Consider the following 19,348-nt stretch of genomic DNA (forward strand, 5'->3'; position numbering starts at 1 on the left):
TAATGAAAAGCGAACCGGTTTGTATTTTACTGAACATTGAGCCCTATCCCGCCACTTCCACCTGTTTTTTTTTTGTTTTGTTTTTTCTTTGCTGTTTTTTCAAGTAACCAAAACCTGTGCATGGAGTCCCCCAAAGCTATAGAACATGTCAAACTTGAGTAAAAGCTGAAAGCAAGCGTCCCAAAAAAAATAAAAAATTGCGGTAACAAAAATCTAAATTGTGGGTGGGGAAAACTAAACCTTGCTTTCAACTTCAGTAGACATGCGATGTTACATTTTGTTCAGGTGGTTCTAGGTTCTTTTTCTTTAATTTGGGCTTTTCATGTTTACTGTAAATTGTCTGAAATAGATTTCCACATTGTATCCAGTGCGTTTGAGAATATTGGTTGGAAACGGTGAAGATATAGAAGTGAGCTAGGCAAGCTTTCCCTTTTTTCTTGAATTACAAGCTGTCTGGGAGTTGTAGTTCCAACGGCTGCTCAAACTTTTTTATTTTGAAGACACCTTGAAAATTGGTTTTAGCTTGACACATGCGGAGACATCTACAGGAAGCATTGGGGTCTATTCCACACCCTCACTTGGGCACCGTTTCACACAAATGTATCGCTGGCACTATTTATGTGCCTACAATATGGATGAGTGCCCCAGGCCAACCATTGGTCGTCTGAGCCAAACTCACATTATCTGTGCTGCTGTGAGTTCGGAGCAGCAGACACATAATTGAGCCGGGACACTCGTCTATATTGGGGCCCTTTTCACACAGGTGGAATATTTCCACATTCCGCAGCTAGATCTGCTGTAGATTTCCACTCCCATTACCTGCATGCAGATTTTGATGCGGAATCTTTATTTTTAGCTTTGGAATACGGAAATATTTAGTCAAACACACTTTTATTTTGATAAAACACACGGAAAGAGGCCACTTAATCTGCAGCTGCGAACGTCCGCTCTGATACCCACAGAACCACATGCAGACTTTGGGTGCAGAAATTCTTCTGCATCTTGCGGAATACGTCCGCTCGTATGAAAGCACGCTTTCAGGTGCATAAATGTGCCCGTAATATGCTCCAGCTGTTAGATTAAAGTTGGCCTTGATGACACATCTTTTTCTACATCAGATGAGACGGTCATACACAGGTAAAGCAAGAATGCTCCTGAATACACGTGACTTAAGCTTCATGCGCACAGCCTTGTGACCCTCCTACAAGCTGAACTTGTATGGAGCTATAATATGGCATTCATAGAAGTCTACGGAGCCGTTTTGCACCCGGTGTATGCCCTTTGGTTTCATACCCATTTTTTTCTTTTTTGCTTCAGAAAGGAAAATGTGCCATGAGAGGTGTTCTCTGTAAGGGTGCGTTCACATGTTGCTGCAGAATTTGGTGCACATCTGTAGCAAACTTCACCCCTACCGTGTGAAATCTGCTGCAGTCTGCAGCTACGTGTGAACACAGCCTAATACGGCACTATACAGAGACATGTGGAGTGTGTAGTCCTAGGAACACCCATACAGGCTCCATGCACAGCCCAGCTATCGGCACACTATATCTAGTCTCATGCCAATTGGGACTGTTTGTATTGCAGTCTATTTCCTCATTTCCAACCTCCTCTTAATACAATATGTTGGTAAAGAATAAAACAAGCCTTGCTGAAGAGGCAGCATTGTATACTGGCATCAGGCAGTACCATCCTGTGGGGTAGCGGTATTCCCCATTTTTGTCCTTTCTGTACAGTTGCCTTTCAATAACCCCACAAACTTTAGCAGGCTTATTTAATTTCTTCACCCAGGTTCATGCCAACGGTAACGCTCCGAATCTGGGCCTACAACGATGTGGTATTCTATTTGAACGGCTTTATTTCAGATATGCATATATGTAATAAAAAAATTTTAATTTTTTTTTCTGGTGGGGAGCTACAATCGCCTGAGGAACATATTGAAATAGGAAGACGCAGATTATTGTGCGTCTGGTTTCCTCGTGATCTGATGTGAAGGGATAATAAGTTAAATTAAATCTTTTTTTTTTTTTTTTTTTTTTTATTTCGTCTTTCTCTTAGGTAGCAGACTTGGGTTGTGTTTACTGTGATGATGAAAAGAGATGCCATCCAAATTTTGTGGATCCACTTTCCTTGTTAAATAGTTCAATCTCTGATAACACAGCAGGTGTGCATTCATTACAATAAATATATATATATCTGCCAAGGTGGAGCCACTTTAAAGAGGGGGGGGGGGGGGGTTTGTCTTGTATCGCAAGATGGATACAAGTGTATGTTTAAACTGCAAGATTTTTACTTGCTAAAGAATCTGTTTTAATATAGCAGTTTGGCCTCTGATTATTTATAGGTTTTATAAATTTTAGATTCGATTTCTCTTTAAGGTGGCTCAAAACTTTTTCAACTCTTGTGCACATAAAAAAAAAATGAGTTGAAGTTCATTGTGCCTTTTTTTCTTCCCCCTCCCTTTTCCCCACCCTATCATCCAGAGTTTTAGAGCTGGCTTCATATCATAGCTGCATCCCATTCACACAATAGTAGTCTAATATTTGTGGTGTTTTACTTTAAGGTAGACAGGTTTATAGCAGAACTTGATATGGTCACAATACTCAAAAAATTAAAAAAAAAAAATTCCATTCTTTTGTTAAATGTTTTTATTCCATGGTTTAACTTTTTTTTTCCCTTTTTTTAATTAATTTGTACAAATGTTACATTACATAAAATATACATGTAAATATATATATAAAAGCTGTATCGGGCCGCATTGTTTCTAGGGTTTCCAGAAGTAATTTCTTTGTATTTTAATTGGTGGAAACACTTTATAGGCCTTCAGCGGAGAGGAATAAAGACATCAGTGTGTATATAAATGTTTGGAATCGGAGTTGTCGTCTGTCCGTTCTCTAGCGAATGGCGACCACAGGGAGAGCTGTCTGTCCCCAGGCCCTAGAGAACCAGATGACAAGTTCTTCTATAAAGTCCTAGCAAACTGGGTAGCTTTTATTTTGTGACCTTATTAAGTTTTGATAGGGATTGCATAATGTGATAGTTACAGAAACAAAGAATATTGCTGCACTTTTTTGTTTTCAGAACAGTGTTTGGAAAAATGCATATTTTTCTTTCTTTTTTTTTTTGTTTTTTTCCTTTTTTTGTTTTTATTAACTGTTTAGACTAAAATGTTCTTTCAAAAGAGGCATCAAAATGTGTTCCTAATTTTGTATATGGGCTTAGGTTTTGTAACCAATAAAAAGCTGCTATCAAATACTATATCGTATTCCCTGGTGCCTAGTTTTTATTTGTGGTTCGGTTTTCTTGTAGGACTAATCTTCTAATGTAGTTGTTTTGTACCAGACTTCTAAAACTTTTTATTCCATGAAAATTTAAAAAAAACCAAAAAAAAAAACCAAACACTAAAATACTGGCTTCAGAATGATATTAAAGACTTCTGCCTGCTTTTAACAGTATAGTCTTGTTTTAGCTTGTATTACAGTTTAGGACCATGCGCATAAGGGGGCGGCAGGAATACTAGAGTCCATTATTGAGTGGCCCAGTTTTTGTACATTAAGGGCTTATTCAGATGACTGTATATCGGCTGCGTTTTCATGCTGAGCCGATATACTGTGTCCTTGTTTGCAGGGGGAGGGGGGGTGGAAGAGCCGGGAGCAGGAACTGAGCTCCCGCCCCTTCCCTGCCCCTCGCCGCTATTTGCAATAGAAGGGGTGGGATGGGGGCAGAGCTAAGCTTTGGGACTAGGCTCCGCCCCATCAGGCCCTTCCCATTGCAAATAGTGGCATGGGGTGGAGAGGGAGCAGGAGCTCAGTTCCTGCTCCTGGCTCTTCCATCCTTCCCACCCCCATGCAGACGAGGACATCGTAGATCGGCTTGGCGTGAAAACCGAGCCGATATACGTTCGTGTGAATCCAGCCTTGATCTGTGTGAATGCACACTGAATGTAAGAATTTTTTTTTTTTAATTCATCACTACTCGTATAACTTCACATGTGTCTTTTCAGGGTGCAGGAATTGTAGCACTGAAAGCTATAAGTACATTTTTAGTTAAAGAATGCATTGCTTCTAATTACATCACAAGTTCTGCATTTAGTTGGCTCATGAATGTGTGCTGATGTCCTCCTGACGCTTTTGGCCCCAACATGGAGAACTGAGAAGATGCTGCAAGCTAATTCCAGAGAAAAAGACACTTGAAAATAGTGTACTGTGCTGTCAGCTTGCTCACTTCATATATCTCATGATCCACTGCTTGCTCAAGCGGTTTCACCTGCCCCCGGTCCTGGGCTTAAACAGCAGAAAATTCCATGCAGGAAAAAGTGTCATCCACGCTTGCTTGCAGAATAAAATATATAATCTTCCTTTATTTAGACATATTTAAAATTGCCAGGTATACACATCTCTGGACCAGACGCGTATCCACTGACGAAGGCTCTGTGCAACCGATACGCGTCTGGTCCAGAGATGTGTATACCTGGCAATTTTAAATATGTCTAAATAAAGGAAGATTGTATATTTTATTCTGCAAGCAAGCGTGGATGACACTTTCTCCTGCATGGAATTTTCTGCTGCAAGCTAATGTGAACTGTCATAAGTTCAAAGTTGAAGACTAAGTTTGGGCAACGTGTGGCCATGGTAGGGTTGTACCACAAATCAGCATGGCATACAAACTAAGTAGTACTTAATGTCAATTGGCAGCTGCAAGAGCAATTACGATTTTGGGATGTATAAAAAAGGGTGAACCTGTAATCCTAATACAGGGGTGTCAAACTCTTTTTCACTAAGGGCCACATCAGCCTTGTGGTATCAATCACAGGGCCGATAGTAATTCTATAATAAGGGCTCGCTCACATGAGTGTTTGTGCAGCGTATTCGTGCAAAATGCAATTGTTCCCAGTAAGAAACCACGTAATCTTGTAGATATGATGCCTTTTTAATGGCTAACAAAAATACACAATGTTATAGCGAGCTTTTCAGACTTTTACTCTGTCCCTCATCAAGGCCTAATGAAATGGATCCGAAGAGACATGGAGTAAACTGATCTCATTTATATGCAGAAATGTGTATGATACTACAAATAAGGATTCGTGTCCACGACCATGTTTTCACTGCGCGTTACACGGCTGTGTAATACACTGAGTGGAGTTAATGAAAGTCAATGGACATGTGCGTGTGGACACTGCGTATTAAAACACATGAGAATTAGATTGCCCTATAGAGCGGTATAGACAGCATATGAAGGCAGCTGATCGCTGAGAATCGCTCACTTCTTGCTCAGTGCATCACATTCTATGTGTTTAGACATAGCAAGAAGTGAGCGTACCAGCGGTAATTTTTATGTAGACTGAAACTGAGCGACAAATGAAAGGCAAGCAAGGGCTTTCCATTTAGATGCAGCAATTATCGCGCACTTCTGTACATTTGAACGACTGTTGAGCGACAATCGTTGTGTAAATGGACCATAAGTCCTTAGCGTGAGCGTAGGCATAGCAGATTAGCTTTGGATTTTGTACTGCAAATCCGCAACAAATGACACGTGACATTCCTTGTCACTGGACTAATTATTTACTGTTATACTCATCCCTCCATGGTATGTATCTAAATCACAAAACATCTGTGTCCTTTTATCCGGTCTCTGGTATTTATCCAAGTGCAAATTAAGTTTGTTGGTGCCCTCCTATGTGATCATGCTTTAATATAAATAAGTCTTCAGATTTGTTCCATTATGCCTGAGGAAGAACCCTGTGTAGGTTCAAAAGCTTGCTATAACAGCCTGTATTTTGTAGCCATCAAAAGGTATCATATCTACAAGATTACTTGGTTTCTCCTACTGAGAACAATCTCACAAAGCGGTTTTGGAAACACAATCCACATGTAGCTGTAAAAAGCTTTGGGGAAAGTCCAGCATTCTGTTGATGACCACATTTACAGCATACCTGTTATGTAAGTTCCAGAGAAATTCACTGTGGTTTTCAGCCCTTCAGTGTGTAGAAAGGAAATATGGGGTGAGTCCATATATAACGCATACAGAGTTGCCTGTAGAATTGTCACTGATTTATGGGAAGAGCCGTAGCAGAAACATTCCATCATGTGTGGCCATGGCCTGATCGGCCCTTGAGCAGCAACCCTATTATGGGCTGCCGATGTGTCCTAGTTGGGGCGACACTTGACGCTCTTCTAATGTGTTGGATTGATCATCTTTGCTCTGTTAAGTACTGTGAGGATATCCTGTGGGATACCTTGAAAGAAAGATTGTGCGTCTGCCCGGGCGTTCTGCTCTACACTCAGTAACAGAAGGTACTGATGCCCTGACATCATGCGGCACATCTGACTACCTGTGCTCCTCATTCACGCCTTAGTCCATAGCATGTCCAGAGCAGTGTTTCCCAAGGTTTTCAGCCTTGGGGCACCCCTGGGGAAAATTCTTTACCGTAGCACATACCCTACCAGAAAGGGGGTGTGGCCATGGGGCGTGGCTTGCCACAATACATGAATTTATCTTTGATATTCTGGGCACCCGATGGCCATTTCCTCATCACCTGACCAGCGGAATGTCCTCAACGGGGAAAAGCCTGCCCCAAAACCCGCACCCCTTGTTCCAGGTTTTGACACAGGTGTTATCACATATTTAAGGGCAGAATTCGCCTCCTCATTGAGAAAAGGTGAATTCGGCAACGGAAACAATGATAAAATTGACACGCTGCTGAATGAAATTCTGCACCACATGTCAATTACCGCACGGGTTTTGTGCGGATTCTTTCTGCAGCTTGTGGCTGAGATTTTCAAAATCTCATCCACTTTCCATTCGGCAAATTCTGCAGCATTTCCACATCCAAAACAGTCCAAGTCCACACCATTGGTGCAGATTTTGACTCTTAGGCCTTATGTCCATGGGGAAAATCAGGCCCGCCGCGGATTCTTCATGGAGAATCCCGCAGCGGGTCTCTCCTTTCCTGGGGACATGAGGCTAAAAAGAAGAATTTACTCACCTTTCCGGATGCTGCGGACCTGCCCTCCGTCGCGGCCGGATCTTCTTTCTTCAGCCCGGCGGATGTGCTCGGCACGCCGGCAACGTGCCGCGCGCATGCGCCGGTCACTCCTTTTTTTTTTTTTTTTTTTTAAACTCCTGCTCTCCCGCGCTCTGAGAGCAGAAATTCAGGCGCGGGTGTACCATGTATCCGGACGGCTTCCATAGGCTTCAATAAAAGCCTGCGAGAGACCTGCACTAAAATGGAGCATGCCGCGTTTTTTTTTTCCTGCACACGCAATCCGCGCCTCAAGGGGAAAATGACATCCGCAGGTATTTAACTAACTGCGGGTGTCCAATGCATCCCTATGGGGTGCGGATCCGCGTGCAGGAAAAATGCTGCGGATTTGAAATCTTCTTACCGTGGACATGAGGCCTTAGGCCTGAAGTCCACGGGTGGATTGGATTCTGCATATGGATTTCCACAGCGGGAGACCTGCGAAAACCATTTGCGGGAGATCGCGGATGTACATTGATGCACTGCAAATTATCCATGTGGGGGGAAAAAAATCCACAACCCCACCTCCCTAATTGATTTTAACCTTCAAATCCACAGTGAATCTGCAATTGTATTTGCAGATGCACTGCAGATCATCCGCACTCATTGACTTCTATTGAGCCAATGCGCAGTGAAATAGAGCATGCTGCGATTAGTTTTTTGCACAAAGTGGTCCACAAATCAAATCTGCATGCTTAAATTCAGTAGTGGATGTCAATGCTTCCCTATGGGCAGGTGCCCCGTGCGGATTCCGCAAATCAAATCCGCCCGTGAACATTGGGCCTTAGGTATCATGTCCGCTGGCGGGGCAGGAAGACATTGCCTACCAGTGCAGGTCGTCCGTCGTCTCCTCTGTGCATGTGGGCAGGCCCCCCGCACGGAAGGTCCAGAAAATAAACCCACATGCTTTAATTAAGCTGCAGGTGCCCATGATGGTCTATGAGCGGCTTAAACTCCGGATTCCCCACGCGGATCTTGGAAATCAAACCCGCCCATGGACATGAGCCCTTAATTGGCTGCATGCCCACCGCTGATTTCAAAAGATGCAGTGCTCACCTCCGAAGTGTTCAACTGTCAGCGCACTCCTTCACCTGATGCCAGGCGGCCTCTAGTGAGCGCAGTGCGACTGATCAGGTATTGGCACTTCCAGATCACCTGACCAGCGGCGCTGCGCTCAGCACAGGCGGCGTACTGTTCTTAGCAGCTGCCTGAGTCCTGCTGGCTGCTTCCTTTAAGCTTCTAATCTTAGGCTGTGTTCACACGGGCGAGTGAATAGCTGAGTGTTTCCATAAGATTCTCATGCATTTTTTCACTGCTCTGCAGTTTCTGGGTCTTTTCTCGTGTGTCCCCAGAGTAACGTGCTTTAAAACGTATCGCAGTCACATGGCATGCAATTGTGATGCGTTATTTTACCTTCCCATAGAAAATAATGGGCAATTCTTGCAGAATAATTGCACAAAAATAGGACATGCAGCGATTTGCCCAATCGGCCCGAGAGAAAAAAAACGCTTGTGTGTATTAACCCATTCAAATAAATGGGTCATTTTCTTGGGTGCGTGACATCCATCTCAGAATTGGACAGAACTAAAAATCACGCATGAATGAGGCCGAGAAGCTTGCACAAGATTTGTACATTGCAAGATGCACAAAGCTCGCAGGAATATGAACCCAATTCTTTTGAACGGGGTCACATACATGAGCAACATGTCCTATCTCGTCTCGGTCCTCGGAACGCGTCGCCATTGATTTCAATGGGACCTATAATGCATTGCATGGCTCTCGAATGCCATGTGCTGTGATTGCGAGTGATGTGTTTCCCCTTGAAACCAAAGGGAAACACATCCAATCCTGTATCGTGTGTGAAACTTATACGAGAGGATTGGTTAAACCGCACGCTTACGGGCGCAATATTGTGCTGAGTTTCTCACCCCGATATAACGCTTGCCGGTGTGTAGGTAGCTTAAGGGAACATTAACACAGGCATATTTGCACACATGATATGCAGAGAATGGAATCCATTGCTTTCAATAGGTTAGTTCACACATATTTTGCGTGCGTTTTGGTCGTGAAAAAAAAACACAGCATGCTTTACTTTTTTTTTTTGTACATCTGCACATCAAAGGTCCCCATAAAAGTCATTGGGGGGCGTGCAATACACAAGGAGATGTGTAATATGCTGCGTAATTCTGATGGAAAAAGACATCTGGAACTAATTAGCCATTTCAAGCGGTGCGTCTTGTTCGCTTCGTGCAGATGATCATGCTCTTCAGGCATAAAAAGTACAGTAAAACACAATGCTACACGTGCAAAAAAAAAGCATCATTTGTTCTAAAAAATGCCTATGCTTGTGTGAAGGAGCCCGAAGTCACACTCAGTCTCTGCTGCTGAGCGGTGAGAAAACCTGATTACAACTACCGGTAAGCTCACCGCTGTACCCCAGCTTTCCCAGGTCCCACTGCTCATCAGCAGAGACTGAGTGGCTATAAGTTTCACCACGTGCGGAATTGCCGTGCGGACAATCTGCACGGAAATTCCGCAGCAAATCCGTCCTGTGTGAACCCAGCCTTGTAGCTCACTGACAATACATTCGGTCTCTAGACTCGGTAGGACCTTGGAGGCCTGAACTCAACACTGAGCCGCCTGTAACCCAGCTTTCCCATAGATGCTCCAGATCACAAGGAGGAGTTGCCTCATAGACCCCCTACCAATCCCTCTGCAAGATACTCCAACTGTTCTGTACATGTAACATTCAGGACGGTTGGGAGCTTCTCCGACTGAAAGTCCCCACCCCAAAATAAAACCCTGGATTCGCCCCTAACCTTCACAACACGTGATGAATACTCCAACCCTCCGCAGGCTTGCTCTTTGCCCCCCTCTCCATCAGTCTAGTAATGGGAGTGGCTGGGGGAGGATTGTACATGGGGAGATCCAGTATGCAGCCACTCAGCTCTGCCAGTAGGTGGGGGATTGTGCGCCCAGAGCCAGTGCCCCCTCCCTCCACATTGTACTCAAAGCTTTACCTGCAGTGTAGGAGGGAATCCCCAGGATCAGCAGCCATGGCAGCTGCTGGGCAGGGAGAGGGGGCACCACTTGTAAGTGCAGTCACTGTGTACTCCCTGGTAGCTTGTGCTGCTCAGCTGGCATTGGGTTACGTATTGGCCCAACGCCTGGGCAAAAGGTGCTCTGGCACTGACAGATGGGTGCTGGTCTGGCTCTTCTATGATGCCATTGTGCACTTCACGCTGGTGAGTAATAAATGTGCATACATTATATCTCATATATAAGGGCAGCTTCATACAGGTGTATATGCAATTGGACGTGACTCAGCGTAATGTATTTGCGCTATGAATGGGTCTTTTTTGTGCATGTATCAGCGTATTTTACTGTACATTTTGCGCTTGCATGGCATGGTTTTTTGCACATGGGACATAACCACGTCCCGATTTAAATAACTATTTAGCCTTAATACATTTCAGATGTGGTCTTTTTCCCGTTCAATTGCACAGCGCATTGCGCCTCCCATTGTATATTGCATACACATTTGCGCATCCCCCATAGACGTCTATAGGGACCCTTTAATGCGCAAATGTGTACAAAAGTAGAGTATTCTACGTCTTTTTTCCACGCGTGCGCAATGTGTGCTCCAAAAGAGGAAATGTAGGCACACCCATTGAAATCAATGGGTTCTATGCATATTGCACACGCAAATATGCCCCTGTGAAGCCACTCTAAGGAACATGTCCAGGACTCTAACATCCTAATACTGATTACCAGAGGCATAGCTTGAAGCTTATGAGCCCCAATGCAAAATCTGTAACGGGGCCCCTAATTATAATGCTTTATTCATAGTACTGGGCTCCCTATATGGAGAAGAGAGGCCTTATAGGCCCCCTAAGGCTCCGGGGCCGGGTTGCAACCACATCCTCTGCATCCCCTATAGTTACGCCCCTGCTGATTGATTACATCAACCCTTTCCAATCCACTGTCTGACATCATTCTAATTGAAGGCTGTACAGCTCCGATGTCAGAAGACGTCCAGCAGGGTATTCTTATTGTATATTACTGGCTGCCCTGTTGTCAGTGGCCTCTACAGCATGTCCCATACCGCAGTACTGGCTCTAGCCAGCAGATGGCGCCATTGTATAATGGCAGAAAGAGAAAAACCCCTAGGAAACCCTGAATCCAAAATTGGATTACAAAGGATTAAATTCCCCCCATGTGCCGATCTAGCTAACTACAGAATATGAGGCTTGGGAGATTTGCCCATGTTTATACGCAGCATAAGCAGATTGCTCTGAGCCCTGTGTAAATAGCCGGCAGTGGTGATCAATGACAGCTGCGCCTTCCCTCACCAGCACTGGCCATTGCACAGGGAACAGAGCAATCTGCGTACCCTGTGTGTTTTGCCTGTGACAGCAAGCGCCCAAACAGTTGACCGGTCAGGGCAGATGCCAGCGGATCAACTATTGATGACCGCTTCTCAGAATAAAACTCATCCATAAAAATCGCTTAGAAAACCCCTTTAAAGGGTATCTGCCCTTTCAGTCTGCAGTGCTTGTGCTCCATCGGTCGTTATCGGCTGCAGCTACCAGGAGGAGCCAAAAATGGCCGACTTAGCATGAGCGCTGCAGACTGAAAGGGCAGATACTCTTTAAGGCCTGGAAAATATTTTCATCTATATTCAAGATGTTCAGCTGACAACCCGCTGGGATTTAATCATGTGTTGTCAGTAGTATGCAATTGACAGAGTAGAGCAATAATCAGCATATCGTGTTTCTGTGCTTCCAGGAGGGACCATTCGTTTACCTTTCCTTAGTGGGGACAGTTGCCACATCTGATGGGGCTTTGGCCTCTCTGTGTAAGTATCCACCTGGGTAATACATGGCACATTTGTCACACCTAGGGCAGATCAGGAGGTTTAATATGTCAGTGGCTATGGTTACTATCAGGAATTGCATTGTCTGGCACCTTGTATAAATCCATGACCCCAATCACTGTACTACATATCTTCCTGCATGAAACAGACACCCTTTCCGCAACCGGTGGATTTGCAAAACTGTAATATTGTCGTTCAATAGCTCTGGGCTCAATTCTGATAAAAATCACAGTTCCGCACTATGTATTCGAGCCTTACAATTGACATTATCCCAAAGAATGGCGTTTGTCGTGTTACACTCTTAGCAGGTCTGCTTAGTTCCTAGAAAGGCATTGTGGGTGTGCACACTGTTTGGCTTTTAATAAGGCCGACCTCACTTACAACCTGATGATGCAGACATTCTCAATGTTTGCTGGTGGGCCTTGATCTGTTGTATCTGTGTCACAGTCCTGAACTCTCACCCACAGATCGTCACTCTTCAGTTGGCAGCTCCTTTGTAACTTTGGCTTTCACTGTCTCTGTTGCGGTCACCCGGCAGACCTAGACAGTCTCCATCTGTGCAACAAGGGGTACCCACGTCTATGCTAAGCCTGCTATTCCCATGGCTTTCCTGTAGGATATCACTCCTCGGTTCCCCAGCCGCAACTCCTCTTTGCAGCTAACAAGTCTCCTGCGCTCTCCTACTCTAACGCAGCATAAAATCCTTTATTTAGCGCCCCAGAACCTTCAGGACCTTTTCAAACAGCTTATCAAAGCTCAGCACACAGAAGGCATTATCTGGGTGCTGTTTTTCAAACTGGCCACTAGAGGTCAATACAACCTCAGGTTTCCTAAGTCTAAGGAAATCTTAACCCTTTAGGGTGAGTCCCCTACAGGCACAGTCATATGTCTATTTTCAGGAAGATAAATGCACAGCTGTTCAGCCAACACTACAGATATTTAGGACCATGTCCGCTTTAGACTACCTGTTTACAGGTGCCTTGTAGGGAATGATGTACAGGTAGCTGGAGTTTCCAAGATCTTGACCCTTTCAGATTCTCATTCTAGACGAACATCCATGTTATTGCTATCCTTAAGCCAACATTCAGTATGTGTGTACGGCCAACTTCAGCCTGAGTGTTCAGATGATACCATTGGGCCGGATTCACACGAACGCATTTGCTCACAAAAAATGTGAGCACGCATTATGTAGAAAATCGAACCCATTGATTTCAATGGTTTTGCTCACATGCGCATATTTGGCATAATTCGGTCACACAAAAAAATACGCCGCGTTCTGTATTTCCTGCACATTTACTTGAGGAAAGATCACATCTTGAACTCATTAAACTAATTGGCCATTTCAATGCCTGAGGACATTGGTGCATGCACAAAAGGTACAGTAAAATACGCCCAATGCACAAAAACATGCTACAAATGCGTATACGTTGGTGTGAATCTGGCCCTATTGTAGTCATCTGAACATGACATCCATTGGCCGGCGGGGTTTATAGTTAGAACTAGTTCACATCTAAGTTTTCCTGATGATCCGGTATTTTTGTATTGCATTACCTGTATTAACCCTTTATGCTGTTGTATGCTGTATGTATGTGTGTGTATGTATATATAATAAATATATATATATATATATTGTGCAGAAATTATTTCTCTTGTCGTGACATTTTTCTGCCTTGACAGGGAAGGAATATGGGAAAGCAGATGAGCGCTGGCTCCATTCAGACCCCACTATAGTATCACTGGAGATCCTCACAGTTGTTGTAGACGGACTCTTGGCTATAGTGCTGACATACGCCATCATAAAGGATAAGTACTACAGGTGAGAGCCTTCGAGTAGTGGAAATCATCCGAGCAAATACAGCATGCAATGACTTGTATAATCATACAGATACAAAATGATTGTGTGGAATTGGAACTTTTACCCATCTAATGATTGGAATCCCTCATAAGTGCAGTCAAGTGTCCTAAATGGGCTGTAAGTAAGCAGAGATGAGCAGACCTACTCGCTGAGGGCAATTACTCGATCGAGCATTGCCCTTAGCGAGTACCTGCACGCTTGGAATTCGGCTGCCGGCGGCGGGCGGGGAGCGGCAGGGGAGAGCGGAGAGGAACGGAGGGGAGATCTCTCTCTCCCTCTCCCCCCCCCGCTCCCCCCTGCTCACTCCCGCAACTCACCTGTCACCCGCGCCGGCACCCGAACCTTTTTTTTTCCAAGCAGGGAGATACTCGCTAAGGACAATGCTCGCTCGAGTAATTGTCCTTAGCGAGTATGCTCGCTCATCTCTAGCTGTAAGGCCTTATTCCCATGGTAAAATCTGATGTAGAACTCATATGCCACTTCTTGATCTTAAAGCAGATTCCACGGCAGGAAATCTGTGCACAAATTAGATTTATTCCATGAGGATAATCCATGTACATAACTGCGGGAGCTATAAATGCAGATTAATAATAATCTTTAGTTATGTAGAGCCAACATATTCTGCAGCTCTATGGCAGATATACATCTGCTGCCCTAAAGAGGAAATAATTGTCCTTCAAGCCCCTTATCTTCAATTCTCTCCTATGGGAGGTATTAAGACGGCAAAGCACAGGATGCACAGCTAGAGTCAACTCACAGTCTGTGTTAAGCAAAACCCCAAAAATTAGTGTTTTACATTTTTTTTCCTTTTTTTTACCAGCTTTTATTGGTGAAAAAAGTGTCAGCCCTATGTGCAGAGAGCTCCGTTATCTTCGTAAACCCAACCACCTCTCCCACCCTGATTGTTGCAGCCAGTGAGACATGGTGAGGCAGTACATAATCAATTTCTGAGATGAGAATAACCCTTTAAAGGGGTTTTGCAGGCAAATTCTATTGATGACCTATCTTCAGGATAGTCAGGATCACTGACAACAGCTGATCATCCAATCCGCTGTCAGTGCAGCAGAGCTGGAAGTCGTCGCTTGTGTCATAGAAAGCTTCACCCTGATTGAAATCAATGGGAACGTTGCCTCCTATTATATTTCCGCATCCGACCAGAGATGCCAGAACCGTAATAGGAGGTTTCAGCACCCATTGATTTATATTGGAGTGAAGCCCTCTATGGCACTTTTCCGTCTGACTTGGGGTTGGAAGATTAGCTGATCACTAGGGATCCTGAGTGGCGGATCTCCAGTGATTACCTACTAATGACCTATCCTGAAGATAGATCATCAATAAAATTTGCCCAGAAAATCCCTTTAAGTGTTGTATGTAGCTCAGCCTTGAGCACCATGACCCTCCTTGTGGCCACCTCCAGCAGTACTTTCAGTTACTAGAGATAAGTCTTTCACATTGCTGTGGAGGGATTTTGGCCCACTGTTCCTTGCAGAGTTGTTTTCACTCAGCCACCTTGGATCACTTTCAAGCACTTGGTTGTTGTAGATGAAGGTGGCGCAGCCAGGTATTAAGAAGGGTTTTCCAGATAATATACTGCTGTCCTATATATAATTACAAGACAATCTAAAAGTACCTAGACTTCAACTTTTCAGTTGAGACATGCTTTGAATGCACAGTTTCCACCGGAATCTACCAAAACTTCCAAATACCCAACAATAGGTATTCTTAAATCACAGGGACTTAGTGGATTAATATCAGCACTTTACACACACTTGTTGTCCGCCAAGATAAGCCTTGACCCACTCTCTATTTATGATAAGTGGAAAACAAGCATACCCACATTAACATCAAAAGACTGGCAGGAGATAATGGAATCACACCTATGGGTGTCACCAGCAATTAATAACAAACATATACCATTATATATCTTACACCAGGCATATCTCACGCTAGACCAACTGCAAAAGATGGGTAAAGCCGACACCTCCACATGTCACAGATGTTACCAGCTGGATGCCGATTTTTGGCATCTGATGTGGGGGTGCCCCCATGTGGGAGAACTTTGGAATGAGGTGTTTATCTTCCTGTCCAGACTTTTACCGATCCCTCTAGCTCTAGACCCTAAAGTGGCATTACTTAGCTCCACCCCTACCCCGCCCTCTCCCATTGCAAATAGTGCAGAGGTGCGGAGAGGGGGCAGGAGCTCAGTGCACTGCTTCTGGCTCATCCAGCCTCCTCCCCCTGCAGAGAGGGACGCCGTATATCGGCCGGGCGTGAATACCCGGCCGATATACGGTCGTCTGAATAAGCCCTAATACTGTATTGACGGAAACTTGTTAGAAGTCAAAAACGAAGTATCAGTAATTGTATACATGCCGTAATGTATGTTCTACTGCTTCAGGATTTTGCTAATAAAACGAAGTTAAAAAAATAACGTTTTTCCAGTCTAATGCTATCAATGGGGGTCTAGTAGTGCAGCTGTGTCCCATTTACTTCAGTGGAAAACCCGTTTTACCATACCGGGCCACTGCTGAACAGACAGCATTTTGAGCCTTTCAGCTGGAAGCTCACTTTTTCAGATGCTCGGTGGCAGTATTGGGTGTCAGACCCCAACTGATCTGCTATTAATGGCCTAATCTGAGGATAGGTCATCAATAACTCTGGCCTGGAAAACCCCTTTAAGGTTTGGGGGAGAATTTTATCTTTTCACACAGGTCATTAGTGTTGGATAACTTTTTCCACTGAGCATTTCAAGTTGTTTTTTTCTTGTTTCATCAGGTTATAATTGTTTTATATTCTTTTTAGTTTTTGAAAACTATTAAGGTGTGACAAATAAGTAAAAAATAGACGGGGGAAGATATGTCACGCCACTTTATAAATCAATTCGCTAATGTTTATTATCAGAATTGCTCCTTTTGCCGCTGGCAACTACCTTTTGTTCTGCTTTTGGAAAGAAGTGGTGGAAAATTTTCAATTTCATGCTGTTGTGCAAGGTTGTCATTGGAACTCTGCCCCATGGAAAGAGAATGATTTAGGAAACTGCTGTTCATGCAGCTCAGTGTGCATCGCTGGTGAACCTGCAAGTGGGGAACAGTTCGGATTTACATGTAACTATACAGTGAGCCCCAAGAATGAATTTTAGTGGCACCCCAGTCCAACGCTGCCATGTCCAGATTTATGATTAAAGGGGTTAATGTGAAGGCAAGTAGATCCCCCCCCCCACCTGCTGAATCAAGTCCCAAAAAGTTTATTGAGAGTTCATAAAATACTGAGGCAGATTCTGCAGACCTCAGCCCGACTTGTAATATTGCTACACTACCGCGGTATTATAAGCTAGACTGGGGTCTGCAGAATCTGCCTCAGCATTTTATGAACTCTCAATAAACTTTTTGGGACTTTATTCAGCAGGTCGGATCTATTTGCTTTTGCATGGCTTGTTTCACCATCAGTTTTTTTTCCAGCACTACATTATTGAAATTTGGACCAAAGGTTTTCAGATAAGCACAGGAATACACAGTGAGCGTTTTTATATTAAATTTTACATTTTGCAATTAAAGGGGTTATCTCAGGGGAGACATTGATGCCATAAATGTACAACCACTGTCGTCCCTGCTGACTGCTATAATGAAGTGGTGACAGCACAAGAAAGTGCTGTGCTGCTTCACTTCTTCTGGCTCTATTTTTAAAGGATTTTCTTATTTCTATCTGTTTTGCAGCAGGAAGCAGACAGCTCTGTACATGGCATAGTGGTCTGAGTTGGTACTGCATGCTGAGTCCCATTCACTTTAATAGGACCCAGCCTACAGTACCCACCTGGGCCACTGTGCAATGCATGGAGCTGTCCACTTCCTTCAGCTAAATAACTAGAAGTGGGACAACCACTTTAGCTATCTCCAGTGGCCACATGGTTGGCTACTAGCTATAATGAGTCAACCATGTGAACACCAGAGAAAGCCAATTACTGCTGACAAGACACAAAGTGGCAAAAGCGTCAATGCGATCAGCATAGGCGACTGTGGTCAGGACCCCCTTGACCAGACATGATTGCATATCCTTGTGATACATTTACATCCTATGGATGGTGCTGTATGTCCACTCATAGGAATTGCATTCCACCCAAGATGTATATTTACGCCCTGAGAATGGTTTAAACTGACGTGCTTCCTTTTTACTACTAATCGAATTCTTGTTTTTCAGGCATTTCATACAAATCACTCTTTGTGTATGCGAGCTATATGGAGGATGGATGACATTTTGTCCAGACTGGTTAATTGGAAGCCCGAATCTAAATACCTCAAACTTTCTGTATCTGTGGATTTATTTAGTGCTCTTCAATGGCATATGGGTTGCAGTTCCTGGCCTCTTACTACTGCAGTCCTGGGTGGAACTTAAAAAAATTCATGTTGGCAGAAAACCAATTGGCAAAAAGTCACGATAAGGATATAGTGGAAATCATTCTAACTACAATGTCATTGTCTGATTCCTTGTGTCATGCCGCTTCACTCTTGTTAATTGATGTCATTTTATATTTTTTATACACTTGTCTCCACACTTTTGTATACACTTATCACTTTGTGTTATTATTTGCGGGAAAATGACCTATTGAGCACTGAGAGACAAGATTATATTTACTGGCATCGGCTGCTCGAAGCTTAAGACTGCGCTGGTACTTCCTGCTGGGAAAGAGGAAGAGAGAGCTAGTTCATTCACATGCCAGACCGAGCAAAATGTTAATAGTAGTGACAGTATTCAGGATGTAAGGAAAAAGCAGTCTACAGTAGATTTATGAGTAATTAATTACACTTGAGAAAGTTCAATTATTTTCTTGAACATGTCAATGATAGTAGAGTTTGTAAGTTTTTTGGATTTTATGGGCAGAGCACTATTAATGCAATGATACACACCATAGTTTGCCTATTTTCCCTTTTCCTAAGAAATTTGGTATTTGGTATTGGCCACAAAGAGGCAGTACAATTAATAGAATCATCTTCTAGCATTTATCTCACAGCCATTAATGTTTACTATTCTCTTCTCCAAATCTTGGAAAAATCTGTGAATTTTCTTGTGTGTGTGTATATATAAAGTGTGGGGGGGGGGGAGGAGATTACTTAATACTTAATCTCATTTATAAGATTGTAAAACACAATGTGGCAAAAAAATACAATACATTTATTTTTCTTTAATACAATTAACCTCTTACTTTTTGCAATTTATCACTAAAGTGATCAGAAGATTCAAATCCCACAGCAGGCCGACTTAGGAAAAAAAGTTAGTGAATAGAGATGAGCGAGCATGCTCGGTTAAGGAAATTACTCGAGCGAACATTGGCACTTTCGAGTAACTGCCTGCTCGTCCGAAAAGATTCGGGGGCGGCGGGGGGGAGAGATCTCCGCCACATTCCCCCCCACCGCCCCCCGAATCTTTTCAGACGAGTAGGCAGTTACTCGAAAATGCTGATGCTCGCTCGAGTAATTTCCTTAACCGAGCATGCTCGCTTATCTCTATTAGGGAAGTAAAAACAACCTTGAGCCGGCTATCTGAACCATGCACGGATTGTACGCGGGTTCAATCCCTGCATGGTTCAGGGTCGCAACCTTCAGGT

At 43.8% G+C, this 19,348-nt stretch overlaps 1 protein-coding gene across 1 annotated transcript; it reads left to right on the plus strand.

The window, feature by feature from the left end:
• Positions 1 to 10,033: 10,033 nt before the first annotated feature.
• On the plus strand, positions 10,034 to 18,934 carry EBPL (EBP like). The gene is made up of 4 exons (XM_066593594.1): positions 10,034 to 10,263; positions 11,807 to 11,876; positions 13,572 to 13,710; positions 17,944 to 18,934. The coding sequence occupies exons 1-4, from the start codon at positions 10,075 to 10,077 to the stop codon at positions 18,182 to 18,184; spliced, it is 639 nt and encodes a 212-aa protein (XP_066449691.1). The 5' UTR covers positions 10,034 to 10,074; the 3' UTR covers positions 18,185 to 18,934.
• Positions 18,935 to 19,348: the final 414 nt, after the last annotated feature.

This window comes from Eleutherodactylus coqui, chromosome 1, assembly GCF_035609145.1.
Source record: "Eleutherodactylus coqui strain aEleCoq1 chromosome 1, aEleCoq1.hap1, whole genome shotgun sequence".
Lineage (NCBI taxonomy): Eukaryota > Metazoa > Chordata > Amphibia > Anura > Eleutherodactylidae > Eleutherodactylus > Eleutherodactylus coqui.

Coding starts and splice junctions, on each gene's coding strand:
- EBPL (XM_066593594.1), top strand. CDS start 10,075: ATGGCAGCTGCTGGGCAGGGAGAGGGGGCACCACTTGTAAGTGCAGTC. Junction 10,264..11,806: donor CCATTGTGCACTTCACGCTG/GTGAGTAATAAA, acceptor CTGTGCTTCCAG/GAGGGACCATTCGTTTACCT. Junction 13,711..17,943: donor ATAAAGGATAAGTACTACAG/GTGAGAGCCTTC, acceptor CTTGTTTTTCAG/GCATTTCATACAAATCACTC.